Here is a 12918-nt window from a genome sequence, read left to right as displayed (position 1 = left end):
TTAGATAATTATAAAGACGGCTTATTGTCAATTAACAATGGTTATTTCCCTTCTTATGTCGACATGATATATCACAGTGAACTTGAAATAAAAGATACCACAGAGCCTGACATATCTGATTCATATTTAGATACTTCACTTGAAAAAGATGTTAATGGTAATCTAACAACAAAGCTTTATGACTAATGAGATAACTTTAAGTTTCAATCGACAACTTTACTTACTTATGCAGCAATATACCTTCATCACCTGCATACGGAGTTTATATATCTCTCAGTTAATTCGATACGCAAGAGCATGTCCTACGTATGAACAATTCTTAAAACGAGGTAAGATTGCCAAACAAATTGCTGAAACAAGAATATCTCCAGTTTCGTTTAAATTCTTCATTTCGTAAATACGTTGGTCGATACAATGATTTTGTCGACAATGCAATTTATCACAAAATCAAATGATGACTATGGCTGATGTTTTTTTTTTTTCATACGTATTGTTAGACCATTTTGTACACCCTGAATTGTGTACGGATTTTCCCGTTATTTCTTGATCGTGACAAGAAGTACATCGCGGGTGTGACCTGTCGGCAGGGGATGCTCACTCCTCCATTGTACCTGATTTTGGGAGGTCCGTGTTTGCTCTGCTCCAATTTTGTATTGTTAAATGGAGTCTTGAGCTGAATATTGTTCGATAATCGATATATCCATATTTTTCATACACGTAAAGCCTGCTCTAGCATATCGTATACTAGTTACTGAGAGACATAAACTCCATATATGCTGATGATAACGGAATATTGCTGCATAAGTAAGGGAAGTTGACAATTGAAAAGTTAAAGTCATTACGTTTATAATATTCAAAGCTTTATTGCTATGTTACCATTAAGGCACAAAGTTACCATCTAGTAAAATATCAAAGTACACAGATCTGTCAGACACTATAATATCTCTTTTTTCAAGCTCGATATATCCAGTCGACAAATGAATGGAAGATACTATCACTAAATTTACTTGTAAAAACCACAGCTATTTAAGTGCTCATCCACAATATACCTTCAACTGTCCATTCTGCAATACTATGTGTTCACTTCCTCAAACTTTCCATTCTAAATGAAAAATTTTTGGCTATCCTCTTAAAAAGAAAGTACAAGTGTTAGGTAAAACAGTATTTATGAAAGAGAAAGATCGATATATATTGTAGACGGTAATAACTTTAATAATGCTCTCAAATACCTTTATTTTATTATATTACTAATATAAGTTCAATTTGTTTTTGTGGTCTTCTTTTCTTGTCTTTTTCTTCTTTTTTTTTTGGGAGGGGGGATAATAGTAGAAATAGATTCACATGCACCTAAATTAACATTAACAGAGAAATTACCCATGTGCTGTTCTTCTCAGCAGTATAATATTTTACCATCGAAGACACAAGTGTGAAGGTTTACAAAGTCATAAGGTTCTTAACTGTTTAAACAGTTGTAAGGTCTGTGAACGAACATCGAGTTGTTCCTCTTTAAATGAAAAATCAGTTTTTAAGTTCTTAATATGTAATATGTAGGCCTTTCAACTAATTTTTCAAGTTGCACATATGGTAAAAAACAGTAGATAGATAAGGTACATGAAATTATCAAAAAAGATACTTATGCATACATCGACTTTTCCGTGTTGTGTTTTAAGGATAGGTAACCTCAAGTTATGTTTATAGGAATGACATATAGGCTGCTTCAGCATTGGTTTATGTACAACACAAAAGTGTTGACCATGAGAATGTCACTCTGCCTGAAATAACAGGGTCAAATAGAAACAGACTATATTCAATATTTTTAACTCTCTTTGACGATTATTATGAAGAAGAAAATTTCATGTCATGTTTTTTGTTTTCGCGCTTTTTCGCTTCCTATATAAATATATATATTTTTACAAGTAAATACAGCAATTGATCATCTTACTTGTGTTACTAAGCACGTGAGTATTAAAATTTAATTAGGTTAGAACTATAGATTTCACTTTTTATTTTAATTAAAACTTTTAATTATATGAAGTGAAATGGTGTCCGCAACTACACAGTAAATAAGTTTAACATTGGTGCTACATTTTAAAACCACTGGATTCTACTGAGAGCAAAGAAACACTTGGGAAATGCTAAAAACTGCCTTGCTTGTAAACAGTTAGATACCCCGAGCCTACTCTCAACATGTTTCAACAGTGAGTTATCGTTCATAAAACCGACCCCTAGCGGCAGTTGAAAGGCCTATAATATGTATTATGTACACTGTGGTTCAAATAAGGATGCCCAGTCAACGTATTTGAAAATCGAAGGGATCAGAGTCTTGGAAGATTTGTCTAACATGTTTTATGTTCCACCCATTGCCTGTAGTCGTAATGAAGGCCTCTTCATTGTGTAATTATTAAGGATATATGATGTTCATTTATATTTTATTAAGAATAGCAAATAGTTATTTGATAAAGAGTGATATGTTAAGAACTATTGATCATCCTTTAATGCAAATTTCATTAAAAGTATATAAAAACTCCCAACAATGAATTTCTTCAACAGAAATAGCATGGGATTTAAATTGAGCGAAAAAGTTTGAAACATGAGGCGTGGCTTATTCACGTTTCTTTTGTATAATTTCATTTTCATGTCATGATAAGATAACATAAAATCACAACGAATAAAATGATCAATATTGATAATAGACAATAATTCATTTTATAAAACTTGATGAAGCTATGCTTTTTGTGTTAAAATATAAAAATCATTACTAATGTTTGCGAAATATATGAAAGGTCTGTTCCTACTCAACTGTTATTGTAATACGAACGATAATTACCTCTTGAAAGGTGGTGTTTCAATGCATAATCAATATATTGTTTTCTAAAAGAATATAGATGGATCTAGAATTGTGGGTATTTCTGCCACTCTTTTTGATTTTATCTGAGGGCAAAAATTTTACATAAGTTTTTATGAATTAAGATCCCCCAAATGTGATTGGTTTTATTTACTATTATTGTTGAAACAATTCTGTTTTCAATACAACTTTTAAAATCTTAAAATTTATCTTTTCAACCACATATAATTATCTCAGATCATTGAGATACCCGAAAGTTGAAGGTTACTATTTAAAGAAATCTATTATGTAATAATGTTCTTTCGTAATTCAAGTCGACCTCTCAAAAACGTGTTTTTATTTAACTATTTAATTTAAATCACGGGAATCTGAATCAAACGTAAAAGGACACGTGATCAAAAATAAATCGCACCACGAAGTACTAGTGTTATGAATGAAATAGAATAAAACAAGGTCAGAGAAAACCCACGCAGAGTTTTATTAATCACTATTGTTGATACAATCCCTATCATGTTATGTTCTAAGTTTGGAAAGAATCGAAGTCATCCTCATGAACTCCCTTCGGTCTTTACTGTTAACAGGGAAAGTTTATAATAATAATTGTAAACTGTTATGGAGACAATATCTATAATAAGCACACGGAGAATATAATATTGTAAATACATGATTCCCTTCAGGATATTTTACGGTAAAATGCTAAAAATGAAAGCAACACAATAACAAAAAATTAATAAACTAAGACTACATATATTTCTTTTATAAAAGTAAAAAAAAGGAGTTAATAAAAGGCATGAATTGTTGTCCGAATTAGCTTTTGATTATACCCCCACTTTAAAAGTGGGAGGATATATAGTGGTCGGGATGTCCGTCTGTCCGTCTAGCATGTACGTTCGTCCGCTACGTTTTGGGGTACCCATCTCCTATCCGCATCTCCTCCTACACTTCTGAATGAAATTTAATGAGGCTTTCTCAGAATGATTGTTACATAGTGCCAATGTGCACCTTTTATTTTACTTTTTGATCGGACACATATTTTTGGTTTCCCATAGCAAAACTTTGACACTTCTATTATTTCCATATTACTAAAGTATATCCATCTCTTATCAACAACTCCTCCTATATCACTGGATAAAATTTAGTGATACTTTCAAAGATTCTTTAATGCAGAATACCATTGTGCATCTCCTATTTTACTTTTTGATCTGACATTTATTGCGCGTTTTCAAGAGCAAAACATGGACTTTGCTATTATAATCATATGGTGGATGGGGGTATCATTTAATGAGCTCAGTACTCACAGTACCTCTCCTAGTTTTTAACACTGGTGTTTATAAATTTTCCGAAAAAGTTTTTATGAGATACATCCATTAAATAATATTGAGCATGCATGTGCATCTTTTCATTGCCATGCATATATCTTTTATATACAAAGCAAATGTGAAATGCCTTTTTTTTTTTTTTAAATAAAAAAGTTTATCTAATGTTTGTATAGATATAATTTAATATGAGGAGGTATTTGGCTCAAAGAATAAAAGAACAAGAATCATAAAAGAAAATGAAAATAATCAGACAATAAAACCGGACAAGAAATTCAATTTTTTAGAACTTAAGATATGGTGTCCAGATATTTTAAAATCATAATTTTTGATACTTATTATAAAGAGTCTATTTTGAAAACAGAAATGAAATTTTTCCACACTCTGTTCTTCTAATGGTAGTGAAGATGAATTTCATTATATAAAATATTAAAATGTTCCTTTGAAAGTCTGTAAAGTATGTATAATAAGAAATATCAGAATGTTACATGTAAACCAAGTGTATTTAAACTTACAAGACTAATGTGAGCAACTTTGGGGATTTTTTTTTTTATACAAAACCACACCTCTACGAAAATCTAAATTGTAATTATTATTTAATATTTTTATCCTTATTTTGTATATCATGCAATTGGAAAATGCTTCATGTCTGCATGCTTTATAGTCTGTATAAAATCTGAAGAACAAAATAAACTGAAAACTGAATATGAAAATAATTCTTTGTATGTTGTCTTAATAGAAAAAAAGTTAAAAACGAGATTTTTTAAATATTGGTTTGATTTTTTGAATGCTTTTCTAGCAGTTTTATTTTGAAATTAAAAGATAATATTTCAATATTTCGTTATCTTTGTATAATTATTAATAATTAGTAATGAAAAATGATAGTCATATTTAATACACAAAACAGGCACCACGCAGTTTAGTTATTACCTTGAAATAGTTACATTCTTGCTTAAGTACGTATTCCCCGGAAGGTTATTATGTAATGGCATTCAAGAGTTTTTACAATACCTCACAAAGGTACCAGAAACCCCCCAAAAATATTTCTGTTATTTCAAAGAATTACAAATATATAAGTTTTCCTGATTTTGCAATTTCAATTATTAATTGGGTGGTTTGAGTACTTTATAAGAGCGGGATTACGCAAAAATACTATACTATCTAGCTGAGATGAGTGACCCCCCATAATTCTATAGAGAATTTCGAAATAACCAACCTTATATTGAATACAGAGATTACCCGCTATAAATGCCCGAGTTTGTTATCCATCCGCGTTTAAATTCAAAAATTCCATCATGGAGATCATCGCCTTCTTTGTCGCAGCAACTGCTTTCTTTGCACTCTGTAAATTCATTGAACACTACTTTAGGTCTTTTCTGATTGAGAATACACAAAGTAAATGTGTGCTGGTGACTGGGTGTGACACGGGGTTTGGTCACCGACTCGCCCAGGAACTGAACAAGAGGGGCACGCGGGTTTTCGCGGGCTGTTTTACTGAGGATGGGAGGAAAAGATTGACGGAGAAATGCTCCTCAGATGCTGTTATTTTCCGTTTAGATGTTACAAAGGAAGACTCCATTCAGAATGCCGTAAATTTAGTGAAATCTGAACTTAAACAAGATGAAGGTAAATATTATCTCTAAAAAAACTTCATTGTGAAAAAAAATGTCTCATTGTCAGATATGGATTTTTTTTTTTACAGTTTTCTCACAAACTTACGACGGCGTATTAGTGCCATTTTAACAATGTAGATTTTTTTTTTAAATCGTTTGTACGATTTAATAAATCGTTTGTACGATTTAATAAATCGTTTGTACAATTTAATAAATCGTTTGTACGATTTAATAAATCGTTTGTACGATTTATTAAATTGTACAAACGATTTACTAAATTGTACAAACGATTTATTAAATCGTACAAACGATTTATAAATTGTATAAACGATTTAATAAATTGTTCAAACGATTTAACAAACAAATTGTACAAACGATTTATTAAATTGTACAAACGATTTATTAAATCGTACAAACGATTTACTAAATTGTACAAACGATTTTTTTTTTACTAAATCGTACAAACGATTTCTAAATCGTACAAACTTTACTAAATCGTACAAACGATTTAAAAAAAAAATTATACATTGTTAAAATGGCACTAATACGCCGTCGTACAAACTGCTTTTTCGTATGGGGAACTGAACCATTCAGAAAAGTGAAGTCTATAAAAGTGACTGAAATGCAGAGTTCTGCCAATATCAGTTCACTTTCACCGTCCTTTCAGTTAACTGAATACATGACTTCATTCTGAGTTTAATGTTTCACGCAACAGAATTTCTTGAATGAGAGATATTTTTTGTATTTTATATATTTCAAATCATTCCGAATTATATTTATGTTGTTGTTTTTTTAAAAACCATTTGTTCAAATTTTCAAATTCATATTGGCCACTTTTTATTATACGCTTCAATCTCAACCGCCGATGTTTTTTTTCAATCATTCAAGCAATGGAAATTATTTTAAATCATAATTAAGGCAAATTTCCCACTTTTCTTAATATATCTTCATGTATATGAAAGGAATACAAGCAGTACAAAGAAAAACACATTTAAAATAGAAAAAAAACTTCTCTTTTCAGTTTAAACAAGACAATAAATGCATTGTATCAATGAAGTTTAGCTGTATTTTTGGGTTAGAAATATACTGTTTAGTTTATGAAGAATCGCGAATTATGCATATTCCACAAATAATTATTCACATTAAAGAGAAATAATTTGGTTTATTTTGTTCGAACTTTTAATAGCCAATTGCAAAAGGAAAAAAAACGCCCTTAAAAATGAAAAAAAAAAAACCCAATATTTTCTTAAAGTCCTAAACACATTAGGGAAAAATAAATCAGATAAAGATATATTTTACAAATCCTGGCCTTTGTATCTATATTCCATTGAAATGTATTAATATTAACAGAAGCTGGACCACGGAGACTGGACAATAGTGGTCATTAGTCTTCCAGTGGGCGATGAGTATACATGTCAGTATAAATATTTACTGTAACACTGAAGGACAGGTCGGTCACTGTTAGTATTAGATACATCGGGGACTCTATTTTTAAAAGGCGATCTATTATCTCCTATTGTTACAAGCCTATTTATATCATTGTATGGTTATTTATAATTTTATGCTGACGTTAATAAATTTATAAATAGTTAATTGTGTCTCTATAGGTAAACTCAACAGTGATAGATCTACTGTACTTCGTAACGGCTTGCACACACTTAGGTAGCTTAAAATAATTTATCTTAGGAAGATTGACGGAGAAATGCTCATCTCAATTGGTTGAAATAAAGTGCACCGCTTTTATTTCTGTGGAGGGCATGCATTTCAATCACAGTGATTTTTGACCTTATTTCTTTTAAATGCGATTTGTGATGATGATTAATGATCCTTTTTCTGGGTCAAAAGATCTGTGTAATGATGATAAAAATACTTCAAATAACTGGGCTTTGTTAAGTATGTCAAAGAAAAAAATCAGAGCTTTTTTTTTTACTTTGAGTTTCTAAACCCTTTGATTTATTTGGGGAAAAAATATCATATAATTCCATATTATTTTAATACATATAATAACTGGGCTTTGTTAATCCAATCTGATTTTTGTAAATTGGACTTAATCTTCTGATTCATAAGCTTAACAAAATCATACAATTCGACATTTTTTTTTAATATATTAAAAAGATTATATATATTTTCTAAAGATTTTGTCATTTTATCTCATATCTCCCAGTTGATTCGATACGCAAGAGCATGCCCTACTACGATCAATTTTAATAAGAGACAAGCTATTAACCAACAAGTTGATGAAACAAGGATATCAACAGTCTTGTTTGATGTGCTAATTTCGCAAGTTCGATGGTAGATACAATGACCTTATCAGGAAATATAATTACATATTAATTAATCTATCATTAGGTCATTTAGTGCTTACTACCTTTTTTTAAACTAACTGCCAAATAAAAGGCATTTTTAAAACACTAAATTTTCCACAGAATTTTCCGTTTTCGTAGTCATGACAAGGGGCACATAAGGGTGTAAATTGTCAGCAGAGGATGCATGCTTCTTCATGAACCTGCACCCACCTCTTATATTTTATAGGTCGGTGATTGTGCTTATTCTAATATGAATAGTTTGAATGGCCTTTTAAGCTTAAACACTGTTCATTATCTGCATATTTCATCCAATGGTTCTTCAACGATTGCATTTGTTTTTATAGTTGATATCATTAATGTATTTCTTATTTTCTTTAAAATCTTTTACACTTATAAACCAAATTCATTTAACTAAGAAGTATAAATTACTCTTGCAGTTTTGTGGGGTGTGGTTAACAACGCAGGTATCCTCCACCTAGCGGCGCCACTAGAATGGCAGACTAGAGAGCACTATGATAAAACTCTCAGCGTCAACTTGATGGGGGCTATGATGATCACAAAGGCCTTTCTCCCTCTTCTAAGAGAGTCCAAAGGCCGTCTGGTCAACATGTCTTCTGTGGCGACCATGGTGGCATTTCCGGGTGTTGTGGCGTATAACATCAGCAAAGCGGCTCTTGAGGCTTATACGGACACATTCAGGTTAGTGTCGCCTTGTTTATTTCATAAAATACTTGTAACTTTTACGAAGTGAAATTATTGTGTTTTAAGAATGATAAAAAGCATAATTTTTTGGGATATTTCTTAAAATAAGCTACAATTACAAAAGGATAAAGTATAGGATAAAATAAAATTCTTATGTTACGTTTACGTTCTCATGTTAACAGGCGTGAGATGTATCACATTGGCGTTACAGCGCATCTGATACAACCAACTGGATTCGCCACCAATATCTTTCCACAGGATGCAACACTTCGTCTGCGACAAGCGTTCAACGAACTTCCAGACAACGTCAAAGAATTCTACGGAGAAAAGACAGTTCATTCAGGTTATTTAGAATTACTAATTCGGACTGTGTCATAAATTCTCAAATCTAAAACTTAACGGATACGGAGCAAGTTTGAATTTTGGTCGTCTTGAATTTATTATTTAGTTTAAAATGGTGATATTTGTTTTCAGGTGGGGTTGGACAAGTGAAATCCGACGGCTCTTTTGATTCCGATTTGTCCAAGGTAACCACAGCAATTCAGCACGCATTATTTGCTAGATTCCCCAAATATAGATATCCCGTGGGTCGGGGATCTGTTGCACTTTTCTGGACATTAACGCATCTCCCTGAAATCGTGGCCGACAGAATGTTTTCAGTGTCATGTCCTCAGAATTGACATATCAAGGATTCATTGCTATATGAAGATGACCTTTTGTTTCTTTGCCAAGTGAACGATTTGTTATTGCTTGTGATTGTTTCATGTCTTTATTAATTGTTATACTAAAATATAATACATGTACATTTAGTGATGAAAGTAAGGGGAAAAAAACTTATATCATATACAGTACAAGTTGAACATGTATACGAGAGTTATTTTTCAAGTACCAGTATGGGATTTCAATTCCAACAAATTAGATGTACCTATTTTGATTGATAAATATAAACTATTGTGTTTGTAAATAGTAGGAAAATTGCCACACGGAGTTTAGTCATTTAATTTTTTAACTGCATGGTGATAAAGTCAAGCCCTTATAATAATTCTTTCTAATCTTAAACATTTAACTCAAACTTTAATGCTTTACTATATATTTACAGTTCCAAATAACTTTCCTTAAGATTCTTTGCAAATAGGAGCATTGATCATTTTCTCATGAACAACCATGGATGCGCATGAATATCTCCATTGTCACGTCACAATACCGCACTTGACGTAAAACTATAGTGCAAACTGTTTTGCCTTAAAAATGACAGTTGAATGCCGTAAATTTGATGCAACTCATCAGGAAAATAATGTAAGTATAAGAAATGAACTACAACGCTTCACGCCGGCATATTTATCATGAAGCGCTATATAACGCGCTTTATGAAATATGCCGGCGTGAAGCGTCGTAGTTCATAACCTCATGAATCTTCAAAAATTAACTTCATATCTAAAGTGTTTTTCTGCATACGATATCGATCTCATTGACGATATCTTATTGACATACATATATCAAATATTTGCATTCAAACCTCATTTTCATGACGAATCATTTTACATCCCTACCCTCGTTGATAGATGGTGTTTTGAAAATCTTGAAATAAGTTTTTTTTTTTATCCAGTAAAGAGAAATACATTTAATGAAAGCTAAATAAAATGTATATTATACCGGGGTATTATGAAGTTGGAAAAAAATTGTACTCATTTAGTTTCTTTCTGGTGTAATTTAGTAAAACATTTCAGATTGTGCTATTATACACTTTTGTAAGAGATAATTCTTTTTATCTAACTTTCTTATTGTTATCCTCTTCATCTTCTAGTACTTATGATCGAACGCCCATTAAGATCTACTTGGGAAAATAGGATGAAAAAGAAAGTCGAACCCATTTGTACTTGCTTAAGGTCCCACTAAGGTTGATAAGCAATCATAAATTTAGTGAAAAGCATTTACGAGTATATCAATGTTAGGTTGTAAGCATTGGTTAAACGTGTTTTTTTTTTCATTTTTGTTCATTTAATTTAAAGGTGTTGGAATAAATCTTCTCTGAATAAAACTTTAACTAACATTAACCTTGTACAGAGATAATAAATTATCTTGATTTTAATGTCTGTAAAATACGATATCATATCTTATGTCATTAGATGAGTCTGATCATCTATTTTCCGACATCACAATTCAAATCGCAAATTTTTAGTCTGTATCTTTGAATAAATATTTATATTTTGTTACTAATTTCACCGAATAGATTGATAACACAGTTTCAAATGATAAAAAATACTATCTTGTGATGTGACCCTTCTCACTATTTGCGTCGTTTTGACAAACGATTTACACGTTTGATGAAGGACAATGAACTATATTGGAAGACAAATTTTGAATTCCATAGGACTGTAGACTTCACTTAATGATTCGATTTTCCTGCGATTACAATAGTAATACAAATATTTAAAATTTACAGAATGTGTAACAGATATGAAATATTTAATACTGGTAACTATGTTTTTGGACGGGAATTTTACTAAAAACATTCAGCTTTTTACATTGAAACATATCTAGATAACGAACATTATTCAGGATCAAAAGTCCATAAACAATATTTCTGATCACACGTCTTCGTTGCACAAAACTGCTTTTATCTGCAGCAATGTTCTTCAACAGCCGGACTAGACTTGTCTAAGCAGGACAACACTGGTTCCAAGGGAATTGGACGGATAAAACATTCCGGATTAGCAACACTTTAAACTATTGCAATGGTCTTAAAGTTTACACCGTTTTAGACAAGATTTTGGATTACATAGCATGTGAATTATACAGGTTTCACTGTATATGATATTTCCCGTTATATATTCACATAAATTTTCTCGTTATATAATTAAGAATTACACAGGTTTCACCGTATATGATATTTCCCATTATATATTCTCATAAATTTTCTCGTTATATAATTAAGGTATCACAATTGAAGTTAAAAACGTTTCTTGTTGATTTAACATCTGCTGCTTTAAGAATTCCATAATGGCAAACAATAAAAAAAAAACCTTGACATTAAAACTTCAAATAAAGACGCATTTATTTTTAATTCAGGTCACAAAAATGGGACAAATTCTACGTGGGATTTAAAATTTTATTTTCGCATTCTAATATTTTGAAATATATTATTTGTTCACGATTCACAAAAAGGACAAGTGAAACAAGAACATAAAGAGAAATGTTTTCTCTTTAAAAATATATCAATAAACAAGGATATGGTAAATAAGTATTCAATTTTGAAGTTGTCATTTATTTTTAGAACAAGTATAAGTGTACTAACTAAACGACATATGAGGATGTCTAGACTTTTTTCTGTGATGTCTAGACTACTTTTTCTGCCTGTAAAAATTATCTCATATTTACACAGACAATTATTTGGTTATCAAATAATCAACAAACTAATATTGCCAAGTTATACATAGTACACATAATAGTAAATAATAATTTCAAGTGTCAAACCGGTATGATAAATCTACCCCCACCCCCATCCCCAACCACACACATATAACAACTATATACATAATCCTTCAATAAAAGAACTTTTCAAAATCTATTTTTGCAAATTTTCTGTCATTTAGTTCGCGGAGAAGATATTCTAATTAAATTCTCTATTATATGTATATGCTAACCATGAAAGGTGCATAGACAAAGATTTGAAGTTAATTAATATTTTTCTGTATAATATCACAACTTATATATTGTTGTTATAAGATTTCACACGAAAATAAATTACAAATCTTATTTCATCTAAAAGTCATTCAAACTTCAGATTTTTGGATGAGTTTGATTGACACATCCTTGCACTTTCACAAATTTTGATTTTATTCTTAATACTTAGGAAAAGTGGCAATCTTGTGTATTAATTTTTAAAAATCTCCCTCTGTCGACTTTTTACGGCCCCCGGTAGCCCTGTGTATGAGAATTAGGAGGTTGAAATTTTAAAACGAATCCCTAATAAGTCAGTCAAAATAAACAGAGCCAGTGTTGAGGTCTATTCTCTAAATGGACTCACTTAAACATCAACTGGAAAAAGTTGAAGAAAATGCACTTGAATGTAACGCTGTTAAAGCTTTAAAATGTGGACACATTTTTCATCGGCTTTGCTACCAAGATATCTTGCA

The 12918-nt window shown here is 31.0% G+C and overlaps 1 protein-coding gene across 1 annotated transcript; it reads left to right on the top strand.

Moving 5' to 3' along the window:
• Nucleotides 1-5438: 5438 nt before the first annotated feature.
• Nucleotides 5439-9466, top strand: LOC134260763 (17-beta-hydroxysteroid dehydrogenase type 6-like). Its single transcript, XM_062743310.1, has 4 exons — nucleotides 5439-5787; nucleotides 8518-8779; nucleotides 8965-9125; nucleotides 9257-9466. The coding sequence occupies exons 1-4, from the start codon at nucleotides 5457-5459 to the stop codon at nucleotides 9460-9462; spliced, it is 960 nt and encodes a 319-aa protein (XP_062599294.1). The 5' UTR covers nucleotides 5439-5456; the 3' UTR covers nucleotides 9463-9466.
• Nucleotides 9467-12918: the final 3452 nt, after the last annotated feature.

The sequence above is a fragment of the Saccostrea cucullata genome, unplaced genomic scaffold, assembly GCF_032062105.1.
Source record: "Saccostrea cucullata isolate Sc308-1 unplaced genomic scaffold, CSIRO_AGI_Scuc_v1 ctg1272, whole genome shotgun sequence".
In the NCBI taxonomy this organism is placed as follows: Eukaryota; Metazoa; Mollusca; class Bivalvia; order Ostreida; family Ostreidae; genus Saccostrea; species Saccostrea cuccullata.
Note: the sequence above shows the minus strand (reverse complement) of the source record. Positions and strands in the feature narration are given on the sequence as shown.